At 39.8% G+C, this 24,365-nt stretch overlaps 1 protein-coding gene across 4 annotated transcripts in view; it reads left to right on the top strand.

Moving 5' to 3' along the window:
- ITGA7 (integrin subunit alpha 7) overlaps positions 1-24,365 on the top strand; it is a 215,848-nt gene that overhangs the window by 147,474 nt on the left and 44,009 nt on the right. For all 4 annotated transcript variants that reach the window (XM_077297501.1, XM_077297499.1, XM_077297498.1 and 1 more), the window contains 6 exons: positions 9,120-9,327; positions 10,626-10,819; positions 17,877-17,965; positions 20,458-20,585; positions 23,533-23,628; positions 24,240-24,301. In XM_077297501.1, the coding sequence (XP_077153616.1) occupies positions 9,120-9,327; positions 10,626-10,819; positions 17,877-17,965; positions 20,458-20,585; positions 23,533-23,628; positions 24,240-24,301 (777 nt within the window). The remainder of the gene's footprint in view (positions 1-9,119; positions 9,328-10,625; positions 10,820-17,876; positions 17,966-20,457; positions 20,586-23,532; positions 23,629-24,239; positions 24,302-24,365) is intronic.

Raw genomic sequence — 24,365 nt, 5'->3', positions numbered from 1 at the left:
CATATATATATATATATATATACTCTATATATACAGTATATACACATATATTATGCACATAAGTACTGTGCAAAAGTTTTAGGCAGCTGCGGAAAAAAATGAAAGAATGCAAAGTGAGTGAATATCAGAGAAATCTAAATAATTGGTGTGACCATCTTTTTCCTTCAAAGAATCATCAATTCTTCTAGACGCACGCCCAAACAGTTTTTGAAGAAACGTGGCAGGGAGGTTCTTCCAAACATCTTGGAGAACTACCTACAGATCTCCTGTGGATATAGGCTTGTACAAATCCTAATGTCTCATCATATAATCCCAGACAGACTTGATGATGTTGAGAACAGGGCTCTGTGGGGGGCCATATCATCACTTCCAGGGCTTCTTGTTCTTCTCAAATAATTTGGCTCCAAATTTATTTTGTTTAGGATATTTATCCTATTGCAGAATAAATTTGGAGCCACTGAGACGCCTCCCTGATGGTATTGCAAGAATAACTTAGCAGTGAATAAAATCTCCCAGAAAAATCTGCGAGATTTGATGAATTCAACTTTTGTCAGATCCACTCATTTCTAGTGATCATGACAATGTTTGATTTATATTTCTCTTCTGTTCATTCACTTTTCATATTGTAAATTGATAGTAATAAACTATTTAAACTTCTATTTTTTTAAAGCATTTTTTACTTTACGTTGCAGCATATTTTCTACAACTGCTATCAAAGATAATGATGATGACCACACAGTGCATGTCATTATGTAGATCACAGTTCAGATTTCCTTACTGTATAGTTATAATTTGTTAGATTATTTAGGAGAATATAAAGGAGAGGATGATCAGTGTTACTACAACAGGAAGAGATGTTACTGATTCAAGCTGCAAATTGCCTCTTCGGAGAAAAAGAGGACTTGAGCTCTATAGCGCCACCTGTTGGAAGTGGCGATCCTACAAGTCACAATCAACCCTTTAACGAGTCTTGCAATATGGTTCTAGCTGGTCATGCGATGCAACATGGGATCGATAGCAGAGCATAGAAGAATGACATGTGGGATAAGAGATAGGAAACAAGATGGGGACTGGGGGGAAGAAAGCTGGAAGCTGAATTACATGGAAAGAAGTGCAGTAAATGTAACAAGGTGCAGAGTGACAGACAATCAGGTGGGGGATGCACTGTTAGAAGAAAAAAAAAACTGTGAGTGCTTCTTTAAATTATTAATCTACCTTGCAAAAGGCTTTGCTGCTTTCAGGCATTTGCTAATCCGGCTCCATGACGCTATACATTGCTCCTTTAGCTTTAACAATCACGGCACACATGGTATGCGATGCATCATCCACCTTTATAGGAAATATAATAGATATATCATTTTTAGAATGTGTTCATGACGTTCCCCTGCAGCTACCAATATGTCTAATGTGAACAGCACAGTCCTCTTATAACGACATAATAAAAACGCATGAGGGAGGTATTCTGTAGGTAGATGAAAATGGCAGTTCTTTTTCTCCTTAGAACACACTGAATCTTAGCTACCCTGTAAAGCTGGCCATACACATTACATAAAAGTTCATTTAGGAGTGGCCGGCCGTCAAATATGTATGTAGATTTCCAGGCCATCTTCCAAAGGCAGCTGTCCGGGGTGAAAGAATGTAGGCATTTTGGATTTCAGCGTGCCCTTTCCTTTCTTCCCGGTGGAGATAAGCCACTGCCAGCGGGTCTGGCATCTGCTTATTTCCTTTATTCCATTGGTATAAAGCATGGTTATGGGGGAGTTTGGTGAATTACCTGTTTAAACAAATGTGTGGACAACAGCTGTTGTACAGGCTCCATCAAAATGCTGTTTTGGTTTTTTAGAACTAAAATGATTTATCATTTTCAGGATTCTGCTGAAATGATGCCTGTATGCAGTGTCCAATGGCTACATATTTTCGAAGCTAATATCTCAGTTTCACCATGTAATCTTGTGTCCATTGACCACTGCAGTCCACTGTAAAAATCAGAATATCCTTACAAATGTAATAAGATATAGTAAGCCATCATGTGTGTTACATAGGTGATTTTTTGGGGGGGATTGGTTGGATACAGATTTTCTTTTCACCATCCATTTAAATGTACTAAAGGTTGGCACAGTGGGCAATTTGTTTGCATCCCTAGATGCGTGACTTATTTCAGGAATTGTTATGTTTCTTCCAGTGCCCAATATTTGACTCTTCTTTTATATCTTTATAATGAAGAATTTTAGCCATTTTGTTAGTTACTGCAAAACATGTCTGCAAGAATCAGCACTCTGAAGTTTTTTTGGAAATGGAAATTAGACCCCCTAGTATTTTTTTTATTAGGGGGTTCTTTATATTTTTGCTAGGAGCTGAAGGATTCAAGAGTTTGCGAGGCCGACTGTATAGTCTGTGGAGCAGAAGTGGTTACGGTAATTGTATTGTATAGCAGGTTTCCTCACGAATATTAGCATCACTTATTCACGATAAGTCTAGGGAGGTAACGTTTCACACTGTAGAGACCACCAGCTGGCATAGAGACTCCTATAGGAGGCCAGGCAGTGCTTTCAGGGGGTAAAAAAAGGGTGTACAAATGATCTCTTATCCAGAACAATGACAGCAATCTTTCCTGAATCATCCAGTGATGTAAACTAACTCCAATGGGTGGAACTAGAGAGAAACCTTTATGCTTTTTCTGGAGGAGAGATCATTTGAATATTTTATTTAAAGAGAATCTGTCAGCAGATTTTTGCTATGGAATCTGAGGACAGCGTGAGGTAGGAATTAAAACACTGAATTCAATGATGTATCACATGTGTGGTTTTGTTTACTTAGACTGAAGCTTTAATCATCTGGTTCTTAACATTGCTGTGACTAGCTGGCACATGGTTAATCATCTGACTCTGCCTCCTTCTGTGATAAGCAGCACACTGTGAATAGACTATGTACATATAGAGTCTGGTGTGGGCGGGGTTCGCTTTCTCAGCTCTGCTTCATTGCTAAATCTAAAACTCTGATTGTGTCAAAACAGTTGCACCCAGTAAACTAGGTGATACAGTGTTGGGTTCAGGGACTATTTGCCTACATCATGCTGCTGTCAGATGAGGTAGCAAAAACCTGTTGATAGATTCCCTTTAAGGCCCATTTATACAGGCCAATAATCATGAACGAGATTATAGGATCATTCTTTCCCAATTTTGGCCTGTCTACACACCTAACAAATGAACAAAACGCTGATTTGTTGAAGCTTAAAAATAATTGTTATAGGCAGCACATTGCCCCATGTATAAAGATGATGTGCTGACGATAACGTAATACTCTGTGTACACAGAATATTTCATAGTCTGGTAAAACAGGAATGCTAATCGGCTTGCATGTAGCCCATGCAGTTGTTTAATGGACTCAATTGGCACATTTAAATGGGCCATTATTGTAAAATGAACCTTGTTCTCTTAGGTATCACAAAACAAGGACTTCTGGTAAGTAAAATGTATCTGGGGATGGCATCATCTTGGTAGGTCTGGATGGGTTTTGTTTACTAATATTGAGACATTGAGCTTCAGGAGTAAATGGACTTATCATTACTTTGGGCAATGATAAGACGTTTTCAATATTGAACACTCATCTCAATATGTCCTAGTAAAACACATGATGGGAATATGTAATGTGACACTTAGTAGAGGGCAGTGCTCATCCCTAAAATCATGATACTGTGGCATATTAGAAAAGTACAGCAACAATTGAGGATTGTTACACAAAACATTGGCGTCTAGATCAATGTACATGTTGGCTTTAATGACGCTTTTTAATAAGGCAAATTAAACAGCTGAGAAATCTAATAATAATTATAATATTCCTTCTTTATATCGCATTTTACACATGTTAATAAGCAGATCCTTACTAAAAGGTGGATGAAGTCACTTATAACCTCATGACAATCATTTCTAACTTGCATCAACTCAACTAGTTTTGGTTAAATGTAGCGAACTGGGTCATATGTGACCTCTATATACCAAGGGTGAGACAATACAACCAAAACTAGTCGAGTTTACATTTTTACAGGCCAGACTAACACATGCATTGTGTTTAAGGAGAAAGACTATAAGGGGGAGCTGATCCAAGGCTACAGAGAATCCAGAGTCCTGTGCTGACCACTCACACTCTTGGCAGCACTCGTTGGGTAACAGCCAATTAGACACCACAAATAGGATTCAGTATGGAATAACTCCCATTCTCATATGTGTACACCTGCGTTTTTCAGCCTGTGGAGTACGTACCCTGTACAACCCAGACAGCCGTGAAACAGTTTCAGATGAGCTCCCAAATTGCATTGTAAAGTGTTCTTCAAAGTAAAGTTACAGCTATCATCTTGAAGGGAAGCGATCATCAAAAAATGACTCATTGTTTAAATCAGGGTTTTATGTTAAATGTATGTTTGAAAATATTTTTTGGTTTTGTTTTACATATCATAATCTGTATTAAAAATGAAAAATAGAAATCGTGCAATTTTCACATTGGCCATTGGGGCTTTTTTAGAATTTAACTTCCTGTTGTTTCAGGAAATCAATATGTACAGCAGCAATGAACAAACCTCAGCCCTATTTTTTGTATTGTTGTATTGAAGCATCTAATGAGCATGTGCAAAGGTCATTGTGAAGGGCAGGGGGTAGGGTCAGCTCTGACATCGCCTATTGGAATTTGTGGATCTGGTGTTATTAGCAGTGTACAGTGCCTTTAAAAAGTATTCATACCCCTTGACCTTTTCTACATTTTTCCACATTACACCCACAGACTTAAATGTATTCTATTGGAATTTTATGGGACATGCCAACACAAAGTAGCAAGTATTTAAGTATAAGTGAATTGATTAAAGCCTTTCTAAACATTTATAAAATATAAATTTTATAATTGTGACGTGCATTTGTATTTAGCTCCAGTAGGTCAATACTTTTGTAGGATGACCTTTTGCTGCAAATACTTCTGCAAGTCTATTGGGTGTTTGTTTCTATGAGTTTTGCACATCTAGAGGCTGATTTTTTTGCCCATTTTCCTTTGCACACTCGGTCTATCTCAGTGAGACTAGATTGAGACCATCTGAGAACAGCAATTTTTAAATCTTGCCACAGATTCTCAATGGGATTTAGATTTGGACTGTGACTGGGCCATTCATACACATGAATATGCTTTGATCTAAACCATTCCATTGTACCTCTGGTAGTATGCTTTAGGGTCGATGTCCTGCTGGAATGTGAACATATTCCCCAGTCTCAAGTCTTTTGCAGACTCTAACACGTTTTCCTCCAGGATTAGCTCCATCCATCTTCCCATCAATTCTGACTAGCTTACATGTCCCGGCTGAAGAAAATAATCCAAACAGCATGATGCTGTAGCCACCATGTTTGACAGTGGGAATGGTGTTTTCAAAGTGATGTGCAGTGTTCTTTGTCCTCCACACATAGCATTTTGCATTTAGCCCAAAAAGTTCTATTTTGGTCTCATCTGACCAAAACATCTTCTTTCACATGCTAGCTAGATCCCTTACATGGCTTTTTGCAAACTGCAATCAGATTTCTTATCACTTGCTTTCCAAAATGGCTTTCTTCTTGCCAATCCTCCATGAAGGTCAGATTTGGGTTGTATACGAGTAAGGCCATGTTCACACGTTCAGTATTTTGCATCAGTATTTTTACATCAAAACCAAGAGAGGAACAATCAGAGGAAAACTATAATAGAAACACGTTACCACTTCTGTATTTTTTATCCACTCCAGGTTTTGGCTTGCAAACACTGATGTAAAATACTGAACGTGTGAATGTGGCCTGATAGTTGTCCTGTGGAAAAATTCTCCCACCTGAGCTGTGAGTCTGGGTAGGTCCTCCAAAGTGACCATGGGCTTCCTGGTGGCTTTTCTAACTAGTGCTCTCTTTTCTTGGGATGTCAGTTTAGGTGGACAGTCATATCTTGGTAGGTTTGCAGTTGTGCCATACTCCTTCTATTTTTGGATGAAGGATTGAACAGTGCTCCATGAGATGATCAGACCTTGGGCTATTTTTTTTTTTATAACCTAACCCAGCTTTACTTTTTTTCAGCAACTTTGTCCCTGACCTGTCTGGTGTGTTTCTTGGTTTTTATAATTCTGTTTGATTACTAATGTTCTCAAGCAAATCTTTGAGGCCCTCACAGAACAGCTGCATTTATACTAAAGATACATTACATTTGACATTAATTACGTGACTTCGGGAGGCAATTGGTCACACGGAATTTTATTTAGCGGTATCAGTCTACAGGGGGCCGAATACAAATGCATGTCACAATTTTGAGATTAACTTTTTTTTAAATAATTAGAAAACTATGTATAATTTCCTTTACACTCACAAATACCTGCTATTTTTCCAAATACCTGCTCTTCTCCATTTACACCTTTGGCCTGGGACAGCTCATAGAATCTCACGGCTTTCAGTATCACCTCTATGCTGATGACACACAGATCTACATCTCTGGACCAGATATCACCACCCTTCTAGCCAGAATCCCTCAATGTCTATCCGCTATTTCATCCTTCTTCTCCGCTAGATTTCTAAAACTTAACATGGACAAAACAGAATTCATCGTCTTTCCCCCATCTCACACGACCTCCCCAACGAACCTATCCATTACAGTAAACGGCTGCCCACTCTCCCCAGTCCCACAAGCCCGCTGTCTTGGGGTAATCCTTGACACTGATCTCTCCTTCAAACCACATATCCAAACCCTTTACACTTCCTGCCGCCTCCAACTCAAAAATATTTCACGGATCCGTACATTCCTAAACCAAGAATCTGCAAAAACCCTAGTCCATGCCCTCATCATCTCCCGCCTCGACTACTGTAACCTCCTGCTCTGTGGCCTCCCCTCTAACACTCTCGTACCCCTTCAATCTATTCTAAACTCTGCTGCCTGACTAATCCACCTGTCCCCCCGCTATTCCCCGGCCTCTCCCCTCTGTCAATCCCTTCACTGGCTCCCCATTACCCAGCGACTCCAGTACAAAAGCCTAACCATGACATACAAAGCCATCCACACCCTGTCTCCTCCATACATCTGTGACCTCGTCTCCCGGTACTTTCCTGCACGCTACCTCCGATCCTCACAAGATCTCCTTCTCTACTCCCCTCTTATCTCCTCTTCACACAATCGCATACAAGATTTCTCTCGTGCATCCCCCCTACTCTGGAACTCTCTACCACAACACATCAGACTCTCGCCTACCATCGAAACCTTCAAAAAGAACCTGAAGACCCACCTCTTCCGACAAGCCTACAACCTGCAGTAACCACCAATCGACCAAACCGCTGCACGACCAGCTCTATCCTCACCTACTGTATCCTCACCCATCCCTTGTAGATTGTGATCCTTCGCGGGCAGGGTCCTCTCTCCTCCTGTTCCAGTTGTGACTTGTATTGTTCAAGATTATTGTACTTGTTTTTATTATGTACACCCCTCACATGTAAAGCGCCATGGAAAAAATGGCGCTATAATAATAATAATAAATAATAATAATAATAATAATACTTTGTGTTATTATGTCAAATAAAATCCCAATAAAATGAAAAAATGTGGAAAAGGTCATGGGTATGAATACTTTTCCTTTCCAAGGCTCTGTATAGAGATGTTAACTGTCATCATAATCCTCCCTGTGATAGCAATGAACCTGCAGAAAACAGTAGCTGAAAAAATAGGAAGTATGAGTCTAAGAAAAGATGCAGTTGGCGGTATGAAAACTGCAAGATGACTAATTTTTTTAAGTAAAGAAAAAGAAAAAAAACATTGTTAAATTTAAAGCAAACAAACAAATACTTGTAACTTAATGACCTGATTTAAACAATAGGTCATTTTCTGTTGATGGCTTTATAGAAGATGACCTGTATGCATAGTATGCGGTAGAACTAAAAATTTGTCCAATGAAAACTGATCTTGATAAGGGTGTAGTCATTGTAAATAGTCTTTTAAAGAGGCTTTGGGGTTACTGTGTAGTAAGTGGTAGTTGAACCATTCAATAAAAGGTTATGTTGTCTGACATGGTTGAAAAATGCTGGTGTACATTGATAACTTTTGTTTCCCTCTTCCTGAATAAGTGTAGAAATATTGAGACTTATTTAATAAGGCAGTTTGGTCACATCTTCATTCACTATGGCCCATTCACATTATACCATTGCAAAGCTCAATGGTGTGTAGCTTTCCTACCATTCATTCAAGAAATATTTTTTTCTTCACTTTTTTTTTTTGCTATACTATAGTTACAACTTGTACCTCTGATTTCTTAAAGGGAGTCTGTCGTCAGTATTTCACACCTATTTATATGTGCATGTAACTTTTTCAAAGACAAGTCCAGCAATACCTTTACATGGACAGTTTTTACATCCACTACTGTGAAATCAGCATTTTAATTGATATGTAAATTATGCTGAAGAAGATATTTGTAGATCTGAAGCCTCTGTCACTCCAGCTCTATTCCCTGCCCAGCTCCGCCTCGTCCTGCTTGACTTAAAGCTTTTTTGCCTGAAGTCACACAGTATAAAGCCTGTCAGTCAAACTGGAGGAGGAGGCACTAGGAGGGGAATAGAGCTGGAATGATATAGGCCTCATATCTTCAAATAGTTCTTCAATCTCATTTACATATCTATTGAAATGCTGATTTCTCTGTAATGGAGGAAGAGGCTGACCGTGTAAAGATATTGCTGGACTTGTCTTTGAAAGTGATAGACGAACATATAAATAATTTTGGGGGTGAAATCTTCCGGATTCTTTTTAAAATAGAGTTAATCACTATTTGCTTTTCAATATCACATAAGAAGATGTTTTGTGCACTTAGTGACCTGTTCACAGCCTTATTAAATTTCAGGGAGTTTTCAAAGATTTGTAACCCTAAAAATAAAAAAGTAGGAAATACTATACTATAATACTTTTTTTGTTAAATGTAAGCCTTAATATCTTTTCATCTGTACTTTGGCTTCATGTTTTTTTCATGAGTGTCCTACTGATCTCTAACCCCAATGCTGTTTCATTCCTCTAACATCTCCTCCTATGTGTGATGCTTCCATATGTATGATTACTGATCATGATAAAGCATTTGCTAACTCTTGACCTACGTTCTCCAGGTTTCTCAGTGGACTCGGGGTGGGGGGTGACAGGGCGAAACAAGCTAAGCTTTGTGAGCGGAGCACCTCGGGCCAATCACACAGGTGCTGTGGTTATTCTGCGCCGAGACGGGGGAAGCCAACTTGTTCCAGAACTGACTCTATGGGGAGAGACTCTGGCCTCATCCTTTGGATACTCTGTAGTAATGACGGATCTCAATAATGATAGGTGAGTCACTAAATTGAACTAGCTGTGTAAAAATCGTATTACATCGTGTTCACATCTACCTCTGGCAATATAAAGAACTGCTTAGCAACCAGTATCAGTTATGTTTTTCATTTACTTGATCATTTGTATTGTTTCTGTTCACCTTAGGAACCTATTCATGTATTTGGTTGAATGCCCTTTACTATTATCCATAAATTGTATTGTCTTGAAGTTCAACTTGATGGTCTAGGTCCAAACTGCAAAATCTATACCAAGCCCCCCAACATGATGCCCCACTTATAATACTGGTGCTATGTTATATGTAGTTTGGGTCCCCTGAAATACCAGTGTTTGGATGCAACTGATACCTGTGTCACGGTGTGACCTGACCCAACAGGTGGTCAGTCAACGGACGGCACAACTCACACACAACGGGATGGAAAAAGTGAGAGGAAGGCACTACCTGTAGGGAATGGGGGATGGTCACCACCTGAACTCAAACCTGTGTCTGTCCCTGCACTCCCCTAATGCCCTATGCGGGTCCTTCCCCCCACCGCCATCAGGATACCTCATCCCTAGTAGTCACCTATTACTGCCCTGGCTAGTGCACTGGCCGGCAAGGAGCATTAGCCTCACCTCTGCAGATAATACACACAGGGTAAAGTGACAAAAACCAAAAGGGATAAGGTAAAAAAAACACACTTAGCTTATGTACACTGCTGCTAAGCTCCACACCGCAGAAAACAACAGCAACTGGACTCCAATCACCAGACGTGGCTGACACCAGAGCTCTGGTCTCCAGAAAAAAAATGTATCACCAAGAGTGAGCTGATGCATCAGGTGACCTTTTAAAGGATGGTGCGAGTGGTCACCACCTGCATCAGCTGACCCAGCAGCACTGCAGTAACATCAGATTGTTAGCGGGGGAAAAACTGATATTAACCCACGATAGTCCAAAAGTAAAAAAGTTTTAAACTGATTGGAACCAGAGATGCCACAAATCCAAAAATGGATTGTGACACCTGTGCATCTATTCCATTACATGTATATGGCAGAAAGAGTATAGAAGACTTACGATATTATGTGTTTCATATCATGCTTTTTGTTGTTTAGGAAATGTGTGTTAATGCCTATTTATAATGAAAGCATATCTGCATATTTCTATGGCTCTGTGTATCTGTTTATATAAAACTGTTGTGCATGTTTCTATTTTATCTCGTTTTATTTATTTGTTACCTTTATATTTTTCTAACTGCATCATTTTCTTCATTTGATTACATTACTATATGATTTATCATTTTTGTTTTTATATAATTTAGTTGGACAGATCTGTTGGTGGGAGCTCCTAATTACTTCTCCCGCAAAGAGGAGATTGGTGGAGCTGTCTATGTGTACATGAATAAAGGTGGAAAACTGGACAGCTCTCCTCCTATTCGGCTGAATGGAACAGATGGCTCCATGTTTGGATTAACTATAGAGAGTTTAGGAGACATCAACCAGGATGGATTTAAAGGTCTGGAGTAAATGCAACGTACTGAGATTCTAATTTGTACTCTTTAATGGTTTCTAAACTAATGTGCCCTTAAAGTGATTATTTCAAAAGGATTTCATGTGCATGTAGCTCTTTCAAAGTTAAGTCCAAGAATACCTTTACATGGCCAGTATGTTCCTCCATTACTGAGAAATCAGCGTTTGATTTGATCTGCAAACGAAGCTGGTGATCTGAAGCCTCTGTTGCTCCAGCTCTATTCATCCCCAAGCACCGCCTCCTTTTGCTTGACTGACTGCCTCTATGCTGTGTGACTTCAGACAAAGGAGCCGCCAGTCAAGCAGGAGGAGGCTGCACTGGGAGGGGAATAGAGCTGGAGTGACAGAGGCTTCAAATCTACAGCTTAATTTGCACATCACGTCAAAAGCTGATTTCCCAGTAATGGAGGAACAGACTGGCAATGTAATGGTATTGATGGACTTGTCTTTGAAAGAGCTACATGCACATATAAATAGTTTTAGATATGAAATCCTGCTGACAGATTCCCTTTAAATATAATAAAGTCCAGACAGGAAGGTTTCAGTTATCAAACTGCAATATGTTCTATCAATCTGTGCCAGTCCAAGGTTAAAATATGATATAATGGTATGTGCAGATGTCGGCTTTCTTACACTAACAAACTGGAAAGATATCAGCATGCAGAAAATGTATGCATCATGATTTCTTTGTCATTTAAAAAAAGATACATCTATAGGTCAATATGAACTAGAGTGACTATCCCCAAAATGTTTGCCTGCAGTCTGCTTTGTGTTAAAATTCCCTTTATTTCACAACATGTTTTTGTTTAAGGGATTGTCCTCTTTGGAAACCCTATGACATTTTCCATTAGGGCATATAAAGGTAATATACGTCTCCCAGAAAGCTATAAAAAAAACACTGGCATCTCTGCATTGCATACCTATAAATGCTCACACATACAGTGGGTACGGAAAGTATTCATACCTCTTTAAATTTTTCACTCTTTGTTTCATTGCAGCCATTTGGTAAATTCCAAAAAGTTCATTTTTTCTCATTAATGTACACGCTGCACCCCATCTTGACTGAAAAAAAACAGAAATGTAGAAATTTTTGCTAATTTATTAAAAAGGAAAAACTGAAATATCACATGGTCATAAGTATTCAGACTCTTTAAAGCGCTGCGGAATATGTTGGCGCTGTATAAAGATTATTATTATTATTTGCTCAGTATTGAGTAGAAGCACCCTTTTCAGCTAGTACAGCCATAAGTCTTCTTGGGAATGATGCCACAAGTTTTTCACACCTTGATTTGGGGATCCTCTGCCATTCTTCCTTGCAGATCCTCTCCAGTTCTGTCAGGTTGGATGGTGAATTTTGGTGGACAGCCATTTTCAGGTCTCTCCAGAGATGCTGAATTGGGTTTAGGTCAGGACTCTGGCTGGGCCAGTCAAGAATGGTCACAGAGTTGTTCTGAAGCCACTCCTTTGTTATTTTAGCTGTGTGCTTAGGGTCATTGTCTTGTTGGAAGGTGAACCTTCGGCCAAGTCTGAGGTCCAGAGCACTCTGGAAGAGGTTTTCATCCAGGATATCTCTGCACTTGGCCGCATTCATGTATCTTTCAATGACAACCAGTCATCCTGTCCCTGCAGCTGAAAAACACCCCCATAGTATGATGCTGCCACCACCATGTTTCACTGTTGAGATTGTATTGAGCAGGTGATGAGCAGTGCCTGGTTTTCTCCACACATACCGCTTAGAATTATTACCAAAAAGGTCTATCTTTGTCTCATCAGACCAGAGAATCTTATTTCTCATAGTCTGGGAGTCCTTCATGTGTTTTTTAGCAAACCCTATGCGGGCTTTCATATATCTTGCACTGAGATGCTTCTGTTAAGCCACTCTGCCATAAAGGCCCAACTGGTGGAGGGCTGCAGTGATAGTTGACTTTGTGGAACTTTCTCCCATCTCCCTACTGCATCTGTGGAGCTCAGCCACAGTGATCTTGGGGTTCTTCTTTACTTGTCTCACCAAAGCTCTTCTCCCACAATTGCTCAGTTTGGCTGGACGGCTAGGTCTAGGAAGATTTCTGGTGGTCCCAAACTTCTTCCATTTAAGGATTATGGAGGCCACTGTGCTCTTAAGAACCTTGAGTACTGCAGAAATTCTTTTGTAACCTTGGCCAGATGTGTGCCTTGCCACAATTCTGTCTCTGAGCTCCTTGGCCAGTTCCTTTGACCTCATGATTCTCATTTGGTCTGACATGCACTGTGAGCTGTGAGGTCGTATATAGACAGGTGTGTGCCTTTCCAAATCAAGTTCTATCAGTTTAATTAAACCCAGCTGGACTCCAATGAAGGAGTAGAACCACATCTCAAGGAGGATCACAAGGAAATGGACATCATGTGACTTAAATATGAGTGTCTGAGCAAAGGGTCTGAATACTTATGACCATGTGATATTTCAGTTTTTCTTTTATAATAAATTTACAAAAATGTCTACATTTCTGTTTTTTTCAGTCTAGATGGGGTGCTGAGAGTACATTAATGAGAAAAAAAATGAACTTTTTTGAATTTACCAAATGGCTACAATGAAACAAAGAGTGAAAAATTTAATGGGGTCTGAAAACTTTCTGTACCCACTGTACGTACACTGCTTTTCTTGTTTATATTTGGGCAATCATTGTGGGCTTGGTTAGGGTTTGTTCACACCTCTATATTTTGACTTATTCATGTCCATTGTAACACTTGAGTAAGAATAAAAAAATAAATCTGTTGATTTCAGGGGCTTTTTGTTTTACTACAAATGATTCCATTGATCTTTTTTTTAACAAAAAAGTCATTAGGATAGTTACTTATCTTCAAAATAAACACATTTTTTGTAAGGTTGTCAGTCTGCAGTTATGGTGGCTCAGTGGTTATTACTGCTACCTTACAGCATAGCAGTGTTCAGTTTATATTCTACCAAGGGCAAGACCTGGAGTAAATTTGCACCATCCTCCATACAAAAAGCTTCTGATCTGTAGTTTATCATAATCTGTATACAAGTGGCACATTGTAATCACCCAGCTTCCTAATGCAGTTGTTTTTTTATTTTTGTGTTGATTTTGGGATTTTCAGTAAAGTATTATTTTATTTTTTACTTATTCTCGTCTATAAAGTCTCAAAATATTTAGCAGCCCTTTACAGATATTGTCATCACTCACTGGCCTCATTGTCGCTCACAACACTAAATCCCTATCAATATGTTTTTTCGAATGTCGGAGAACACCAGAGTACCTGGAGGAAATCCACGTGAATAAAGGGAGAACATACAAACTCCATGCATCAGCTATTCTTAAAAGAATTGTAGCCTGGACCAAAGTGCAGCAAGGGAACAGTGCTAACTACTGAGTCACCTTAGACTTAAAGGGGTTTTCCTACGAGCAAAAGTTCATTTTAATAATTAGATTTTGGAATAATAATAATTTCCACAATTAGATTTGTTTAAATAAAATGTTCCTGTGCTGAGATAATGTTATAAATGTGTCGCTGCTGTGCCTGACCATACAGGAACATGGTCTGGGCAGGGGAGGATGCAAAAGAGAGTATGCAGACAGTATAGCTGCCCCTGAAAAGGCACATCTATTAAATGCACCAATTCTGGTGCTTTGACCGGCTTTTCCCACTTTCCCTGTGATGTGGCAAATGCAGTTCATATTTGTGGGGTTGATGTCACCTTTGTATTGTCCGGCGACATTAAGCCCACGGCTTAGTAATGGAGAGGCGCCCATAAGACACTCCTATACACAGCCAGAATAAAGTCCTTTATTTGAAATAAAAAAACACTTTTGATTTTCTATTTAAAAATAACAAGCACAGTTATACTCACATAACCTCCATTCCATTGAAGCCATCGTCTCCTGTAAAAAAAAAAAAAATAGCCACATCCCTCAGCTGTCTGACGTTTTGGCCCACGCCATAATCCATGTCTGTGATAAATAGTTTTCAACCTGTACAGCACCAAGATGCGACCATCCAGGCTGAAAACCACTGGGGTATGAGCAGAGTCAGTGACCAGTGGTGACATTATTGAGGTTACCACAGGTCACTGAGGCTACGTTCCCAGCCAGGCCCCTGAACTGCGGTAACCTCAGTGAGATCATTGCTCGCACTGAGAAAAAGTCTCACAGTACAGTGCTGATCTCAGACTCAGGGTGAACTGAGGTGAACTCACTGATCTCAGCACTGCTGAAACTTTTTGCACAGTGATCTTACTGAGGTCACTGCAGTTCAGGGGCCCGGCTGGGAACGCAGCCTCAGTGACCTGCGGTAACCTCGATAATGTCACCACTAGTCACAGAGGCTACACTTGCAGCAACTCATTCTCCAGTGTTTCTCAGCCAGGACGGTTGCATCTTGGTACCGTCCAGGTTGAAAACTATTTATCGCAGACATGGATTGTGGCATGGGACATAACGTCGGACAGGTGAGGGATATGGTTGTTTTTTATTTTTGTCTTTTTACAGGAGACAGTGACTTCAATGGAATGGGCGTTAGGTGAGTATAACTGTGTTTATTTTTTAAATAAAAAAGTTAGTGTTTTTTTATTTCAAATAAAAGACTTTATACTTGCTTGCATTTTTTCTTTACAATATAACTATAGGATTAGGATTAGTAATGGAGAGGTGTCTATAAGACACCTCTCCATTACTAAGTCATGGTCTTGTTGTCACCGGGCAATACAAAGGTGACATCAATCCCACAAATATGAACCCCACTTACCACCACCACCACAGGGCAAATGGGACGAGCCAGGCAAAGCATCAGAACTAGCTCATCTAATAGGTGAGCCTTTTATGGGCGGCTGCGGGCAGTTTTACCATGCTAGTTATCAAAAATACAGGGAAACTGACTCTATTATTTTTTTATTATTATTTATTTATTTATTTATTTATACCGCTGGCACTGGCTGATGAATACTCCCATCAGCCAATGCCTGATCTCTATGTTATTAGCAGCAGCAGGCGTAGGCTCATGGGAGTTGTAGTCCCATCAGTCGACGCCTGTGACCAGGGGTAAACTTTTACCTCTGGTCACAGCTGCGGGCACATGCTGTCATCCGATCTTACCATAAATATAGTTTGAACGTAATTAGAGCAGAGGGATTATTAGTATTTGTCTCACAGAGGTCCCCCCTATTCTTAAAAATTTACCTTTATTAAATCTCAATAAAAACCTTAATACATAAATACATAAACATAACACCACAGGAAGAAAAACAACCAGGGGGGTGCCTATCCCTATACTGGCCTGTCTCAACCTGCCTACTTGCGGAGGTTGGCACCCTAATCTTGCGCAGTGGCGCCCCCGCTCCTCGATGGCTCACCCTGCTCACCCTACTGGGCCCTGTAGTGGCAGGGGGTGAGGAAGATGATGAATAGGCAGGTGAGAAAGAAAGATGTATGTGTGCAATATACTGTGCGTACTGGAATGATTTCTTCTTGGCTTTGTTAGCTAGGTGATTACTGTGCTTTGCCAACAGGGATGATGGTTCAGAATGTCCTAAATTATGTAGATATCACTAGTATACCCTTGCAGATTAGGTATATTTTTAATTTAGACCAAATAGATAGCCTGTTTCAATGCTTTTTGATGCGAAAATATTTCTTTCTATGCCCTCACAATTCTAGGCTTAGATAGTGCAACAGAGAAAAATACACTACACATTTAACTATTCTCCTATATAGAGAAACTATAGAAATATAACTTCAGCTAATATGTGTAGTACATACCTGTGGACCTACGCTAGATATAATGCCACATGTTTACTATCATAAATTGTGCACGCATGGATGGCTGCAGAACAAACCATTAAGGTAACAAGAGAGCAATTGCACACACATCGGCCAGATAACTATAACAACCCAAAAAAACAAAAACCACCACCTTAAAAGCAGTCAGATATATCATAAACAAATGGCGACTCACAATACACATAACCAATTGGTCATGTATTAGATTAATTCAATCGAGTCAAATATTGACTCCCAAGACACATATCCCATTAGTGCCTGTACCAGGTTGAGATCAATTTCTCTTTCTCGACGCGTTTCCCCTCTACCGAGGTTCATCAGGAGAAAAATGGAAACCGAGGTACTTATCTCATTACTGCGTACTACCACTTTATTGCATCTATTCATCTCTGGCTGGCATGCGCAGTAATGAGATAAGTACCTCCGTGTTGGTGTTATGTTTATGTATTTATGTATTAAGGTTTTTATTGAGATTTAATAAAGGTAATTTTTTAAGAATAGGGGGGACCTCTGTGAGACAAATCCGATCTTACCACCAATCAGGGGTAGTGTTTGCCACGCTGTCATGCATATGACAGTGTAGCAAACAATGGATGTTCGGGCCCCCCATTCATATGAATGGGGTCCGGGTTTCGGTACTGTTCAAGCCAAGCTTTTTTTAACTGTTCTGCCTAACCCGAGCATCCAGGGGTTCGCCCATGAGTACTGAGGACACTAATGGTAAAAACAGACACAAGAATAACACACTGATGACACACTGATGCAAAACACTGATAACACTGGTATCACTTTTTTCACGTATTTAATCATGGACCTATGAATGAGGCCTTAACTGTATATTAAAAGTGTGGGCCACCTTTGGGGACATTTTTTTTTCCAATAGAAAAGCAGTTTTCCCATGTGAGGAGTTTTACTATTGGTGGAGGCTAGTCTGATGGACAAGTCTGGTCACTGCTCCCCCACCAGCAAACATTGTATGGACAGAAGTGCTGATCAGTCAGTGAGGAAACTGCACTAATAGGAGAAGGTGGTTGACCTCTATACCTGTGTATTGGGCAGTGAGCTCGTTCTGATCTCCTCTCAGACGATTTATGACCATAGACTACCTTTAAATTGAATGTGCAGAAAAACAGCCTCTAAATGCAGAATGGTGCAAAATTCAAATGGATCCCAATTGCAAAAATGATTTTTAGCTCTACATATTTGCATTTAAATAGAGAAAAATGTCCCCAAAGAAGACCAACCTCTTTAACACAAGTCATGTTATTACAGATGTCGCAGTAGGAGCACCATTTGATGGAAGTGGGAAGGTGTTTATATACCATGGCAGCAAAACCGGATTAGTAACCAAACCAGCACAGGTAAGATAGAGTACCAATAATTAAGAGAACTGTTATCGTAAGAGGATCTAAATCAAAATGTACTCTAATATATCACATCTATCTGTAGAATTGTGTCTTTAGCCTCAGTACCCAAGATAAACTCTCCATCAAAGCAGAAAATATTACTTGTTTCAAATAATTTTCTGTATTTTCCAAATAATATTGCCATTGCATATAGAATATTCAAAGGTCTATATTTCAATCAGTCTTCTTCAGATATACTTGTGACCTCTACTCTGTGTGTATGTATATATGTTTGTTCATGTATACTACAGGTGCTTCTCACAAAATTAGAATACCATCAAAAAGTTCATTTATTTCACTTCTTCAGTACAAAAAGTGAAACTCATATATTATATAAAGTCATTACAAACAGAATGATCTATTTCAAGGGTTTATTTCCGTTAATGTTCATGATTATGGCTTACAGCCAATGAAAACCCAAAAGTCATTATCTCGGTAAGCTAGAATACTTTATAACACCAGCTTGAAAAATAATTTTAAAATCCGAAATGTTGGCCTACTGAAATGTATGTTCAGTAAATGCTCTCAATACTTGGTCGGGGCTTCTTTTGCATCAGTTACTGCATCAGTGTGGCATGGCATGGAGGCGATCAGCCTGTGGCACTGCTGGGGTGTTATGGAAGCCCAGGTTGCTTTGATAACAGCCTTCAGCTCGTCTGCATTGTTGGGTCCGGTGTCTCTCATCTTCCTCTTGACAATACCCCATAGATTCTCTATGGGGTTAAGGTCAGGCGAGTTTGCTGGCCAATGAAGCACAGTAATACTGTTGTTTTTAAACCAGGTATTGGTACTTTTGGCAGTGTGGACAGGTGCTAAGTCCTGCTGGAGAATTAAATTTCCATCTCCAAAAAGCTTGTCGGCAGAGGGAAGCATGAAGCGCTCTAAAATTTTCTGGTAGACGGCTGTGCTGACTTTGCTGTTTAAATAAAACAGTGGACCTACACCAGCAGATGACATGGCTCCCCAAACCATCACTGATTGCGGAGACTTCACACTAGACCTGAAGCAGCTTGGATTGTGGCCTCTCCACTATTCCTCTAGACTCTGAGACCTTGATTTCCAAATTAAATGCAAAATATACTTTCATCTGAAAACAACACCTTGTACCACTGAGCAACAGTCCAGTCCCTTTTCTCCTTGGCCCAGGTAAGACGCTTCTGGCGTTGTCTATGGGTCATGAGAGGCTTGACACAAGGAATATGATACTTGTAGCCCATGTCCTGGATATATCTGTGTGTGGTGGCTCTTGAAGCAATGACTCCAGCAGCAGTCCACTCCTTGTGAATCTTCCCCAAATTTTTAAATGGCCTTTTCTTAACAATCCTTTCAAGGCTGCGGTTATCCCAGTTGCTTGTGCACCTTTTTCTATCACACATTTTCCTTCCACTCAACTTTCCATTAATATGCTTGGATACACCTCTCTGTGAACAGCCAGCTTCTTTAGCAATGACCTTTTGTGGTTTACCCTCCTTGTGGAGTGTGTCAGTGACTGCCCTCTGGACATCTGTCAAGTCAGCAGTCTTCCCCATGATTGTGGAGCCTACTGAAACAGAATAAGGAACCTTTTTAAATGCTTAGGAAGCCTTTGCAGGTGTTTTTTGTTAATTATTCTAATTTACTGATATAATGACTTTTGGGTTTTCGTTGGCTGTAAGCTATAATCATCAATATTAACAGAAATAAACACTTGAAATAGATCACGCTGTTTGTAACGGCTCCACATAATATATGAGTTTTTTTGTATTGAAGAACTGAAATAAATTAACTTTTTGATGATATTCTAATTTTGTGAGAAGCACAAGTATGTACTTATACAACTTTTGTACTTCTTCAACATGCCAAGTACGTTAGCTATTACAGGAAATGTGAAAGCAGGTTTTTGCTATCCCATCATCCGAGAGCAGCATGATGTAGGGGCAGAGAACCTGATTCCAGCAATGTATGTCTTCCTTGGCTGCTTGTCGCAGTTTTTATTAAACTCACTATTTTATCAGTTGCATTTCTACCAGTTCTCTAAATGCTGAGCTCTGTATGACCCTGACCCCACCACTGACTGGCAGCTTTTTATGTACACTGTGCATAGGCAGAAAGGTGTCAGTAGTGGAGGGCTCTAGTCTGGTCCTCTAGAGATAATCTCTTGTAAATAAACTGCAGCAAGCAGCCCTGTAAGTGACATGTTGCTAGATTCAGGGTCTCAGACCATGCTGCTCTCAGATTAGGTGTCAAAAACCAGGTGACAGATTTCCACTAAAAGTTGTGTTTGAAAATCACGGCTCTGGATAGTTATGGCAGGTAACGATATGCAATGTTCTGATATCAGAGCCATCAGGCTGAGGTATTATGCTTTGTGCACAGTTATTTATTACTATCTCCACTTTACCGTTACATCTGTGTACTGATGATGTTGGTCTTGAGTTCTTCCCTACTATGTTGTCTTTGTCTTGAAGGTCCTAGATGGAGTTAGTGTTGGTGTAAGTACATTTGGCTACTCATTGTCCGGAGGTCTAGACTTTGATGGAAACTCATATCCAGACCTTGTTGTAGGATCTTTAGCGGACACTGTAGTCCTCTACAGGTGAGATACAAATTGAAGCTATACTGTAGGTTGGTCACACACATTAATGTTAGATTGATTTTGTGGCAGTTTCTGGTCTGATGTTAGAGTCTATGATTTCAGAAGTGCTGGTAAACCTTATAGTGACCATTTCACAGATGAGGTTCATCACAGGCTATGTAGAAACTACTATTTTTAAAGGTCATGACATTTGGATTTTGATGAAAAGGGGGTATGCAGATCAAAACATAATGATATTTAGATTTTTTTTATTTTTGTGATTAGTGGTTTCATTTCGTGTTGGTGATCTTTCCTTGGGTAAATGATTTAGGTTGGGATGGGGCGCAGAGGCATTTAGTTATTGATTAGCCCTCTAGTGATAGGTAAAGTAGGATTAATGCAGTCAGCGACAGTGGCACAGAGGTGCAATTCCAACATGGCTTCTCCTTTTCTTTATTTTTAGTGTGCAAAATAGACATAAAGCTTTTACATGCAGACAGAATAAACAGCATTAAAATTGTGAACCAAAACTAACATTTATTTTAATCCTAAACTTCTGCTTATTTAATGTCATAATCTAATCTCTTTTCAAATGTATACTTTAATTAAAAACTACCTATCATTCCCTCTCTAACCTAACTTCTTTATTTGTTTAACCCATTTACTGTTTGATGACACTTTGTTTGAGAATCCCCAGTGCATGCTGGGATACTCAAACAAGATGTCATTAGGGAGCAGAGGCGGGAGTCATTGCTAGAGCATCTGCGTCCGCCCTGAAACAAAGCGTCACTGACATCTGACTGACAAATCACTGACATCTATTTCAGGGGCTGGGCTAGACCCATCTGTACTGAGCATGCATTGGTTGTCAATTCCAACATATGATCAGTAGGATCTTTTCACTGTGCAATAGTCTTTCTAATGCACAATGACAGTGTGCTAACTCGCTGGCTCTGATTAGAAGTGATGAGTCCGTAAGGGAGAGCACTGTCACTGTGCATTAGAAAAAAAATATTGCACAGTGACAAGATCCTGTTCAGCAGTTGTTGAAATTGATGACCGATGCATGCTCAGTACAGCAGGGACTAGCCTAGCCCCTGATATGGACATCACTGAGGTTTTGTTTCTGGGTAGGGTCAGGGTCAATGACTGAAGCTTCTGCCCCCTTGATAATGTCTCATTTGAGTATCCCAGCATGCACTGGGGGTTCTCAAAGGTCATCAAATATTAAGAAGGTTAAAAAATATAAAACAGTTAAATAGAATAGAAGGAAAAATTGGAACTTTTTAATTAAAGTATTATTTAAAGAAAATAAATTAGATTATTACATTGAATAGACATTTAAGATTAAAATAAATGTTAGTTTTGCACCAGCCCTTTAACCCTTCCTCGGTTTAGCACTGATTATACATAACTATCCTTCACTATACTGGCATAACACCTTCCTCCCGAAATATATACAATAATTACAGATTTTACCTCCCACTAACAGTAAATGTCCCACTGGAGGCTAGCAGACCTCATTATACGGGCTCATACTCATTTGTGAGAAAAACGGATAGTGCAATCCGATAAAAAAATCGGATTGCACTCTGCCTAATGTTATTCTATGAGTCCCTGCTCAGCTGTGGTTTTTTTCTCAGCTCAGTTCAGACTGAGAAAAATAATTTGCAGCATGCTGCGATTGTCCTCGTATATCGGAAGAGACTCGCCAATGCAAGTCAATGGGTGTGAGAAAAAAATCACACAGCACAAGTACCATGCGTGTGCCGTCCCACCCATCTCCTAGAAAACCCGACATTTGATCAGCCAAGTACAGTAAAATCACATCATGACCCGACAGAATACAATAGATAGAATATATATATATATATATATATATATATATATATATATATATATATACAGGGTGGTCCAAAAGTAGGTGGACAGTATGTGTAATAGGGTTATGAAGGGGGAGATTTATCAAACATGGTGTAAAGTGAAACTGACTCAGTTGCCCTTAGCAACGAATCAGATTCCACCTTTCATTTTCCAAAGAGTCTGTGAAGAATGAAAAGAGGAATCTGATTCAGTCAGTCAGTTTCCCTTTACACCATGTTTGATAAATCTCCCCCTTCATAATAACCCTATTACACATACTGTCCACCTACTTTTGGACCACCCTGTATACATAGAATAGATATAAAGATGTCAGTGACATATATAATTATTACAGTGTGTGTGTGGCTTACTGTACATGTATGTAATTAATCAATCAAATTACAGAAGAAAATGGCGTGGGGTCGCCCAAAATTTTAATAACCAGGGAAGGGAAAGCGGACAGCTGGGGGCTGTTGATTATAGCCTGGGAAAGGGGTAATACCCATGGAGCTTGCCAGGCTAGTAGTATTCGCTCATGGCTGCATACGTAGCCTTTACTGGTTATTAAAATGTAGAACCCCAATAATTAATAACCAGCAAAGGCTAGGCAGACAGCGGCGGCCTGATATTAATAGGCTGTTAAGGGGCTATGAATATTGGCCCCCTCCGAGACTAAAAACATCACTTCTCAGCCACCCCAGAAATGGGGCATCCATAGGATCACTTGCCATATGGACCATCATCAGAGTGGCATCCAATTTTTATGGATACATTACAATTCTGTAGCATAGGAAACTGTAAATGATCCTGTAAAAGATTAATAGATACTGAGTAAAAAAATGGTTTGTATACGGACAGCAGACGGATGAGAAGTGAGAAAATATTGTCCCACTCCTCTGGATGAGCATGGGACCGATTGTTTATAAGATAAATAAGAGGTCCTATTTTCATCTTGGAGAGTGGGATAATTTATTTCTCACTTGTCATCCGTGTGCAATCCATTTTTTTACTCTGATCAGTTGTCGTTGTCTCCTCTTCTGGCAGTCACGTTCATCAAATCACTTTGCTTGCGCAAATATTTATCTGTTTCTTTTACGTGTCTCAGGTCTCGTAACGTTATCCGTGTCTTCAAAGATGTGACTATAACTCCACAAAACATTGATCTTGAACAGCAAAGCTGCAAACATGGAGCCGGGGTCTGGTGAGTGATGTCGTGAGAGGATGTTCAGTCCACAACTATATCACTAGACTTCTCCCAAAAACATGAATGTTCAGGATGGTCCAGTGCGCACAGTGGTGGAAAGTCTCTGGCAGGTCTTGGCTCTCAAAACGACAGAGATAGGGCATTTTGGTATCCAACATGTCTGATCTTTGATTCTCCTGATGGAAAACCTCAGGAATTGAGTGTTGCCCTCATGCAGTAGTTTGACACATCTGTTTTTACATATAGCCAATCTGTTTCCCGGCCAATTGTTACAGGTCTAACAGTAATAACCCACTTTGATCACAGGACAAAGCTGTAATGTGTTAAATACTTCAAATTATTGAAATGGCTTTAATGTAATTTTACACTTGGGAGCTTATATAAATATGGAATAGGCTTTTCTCCATACTAGTGTTACATGGTATAGTCCTCCACGGTAGGAGCACCTCTTAGATTCAGCTCTATGACTTTGGCTAATTATCCGGGAGCAAAGTCCTTCACCTTATGATATTCATCTGACCCAGTGTTCTCCTTCTCATACTTGTTCCCCATTATTCTACTGTTATATCGCGCACAAAGCATTGATGCGTCTCTCTGTGTCGTTTCAGTGTGGAGTTTACAGTTTGCTTCAGTTACACGGCCTTTCCTCCAAACTATAATCCCAAAATCAGTGAGTTACCCGTATCTTCTTCGTACATCCTGGAATGAACTGTGATTGTGTTTCTTATAAGTTG

This window comes from Ranitomeya variabilis, chromosome 3 (genome assembly GCF_051348905.1).
Source record: "Ranitomeya variabilis isolate aRanVar5 chromosome 3, aRanVar5.hap1, whole genome shotgun sequence".
Taxonomy (NCBI): Eukaryota; Metazoa; Chordata; class Amphibia; order Anura; family Dendrobatidae; genus Ranitomeya; species Ranitomeya variabilis.
The sequence above is the reverse complement of the archived record's forward strand: the minus strand, read 5'-3'. Positions and strand labels throughout refer to the sequence as shown.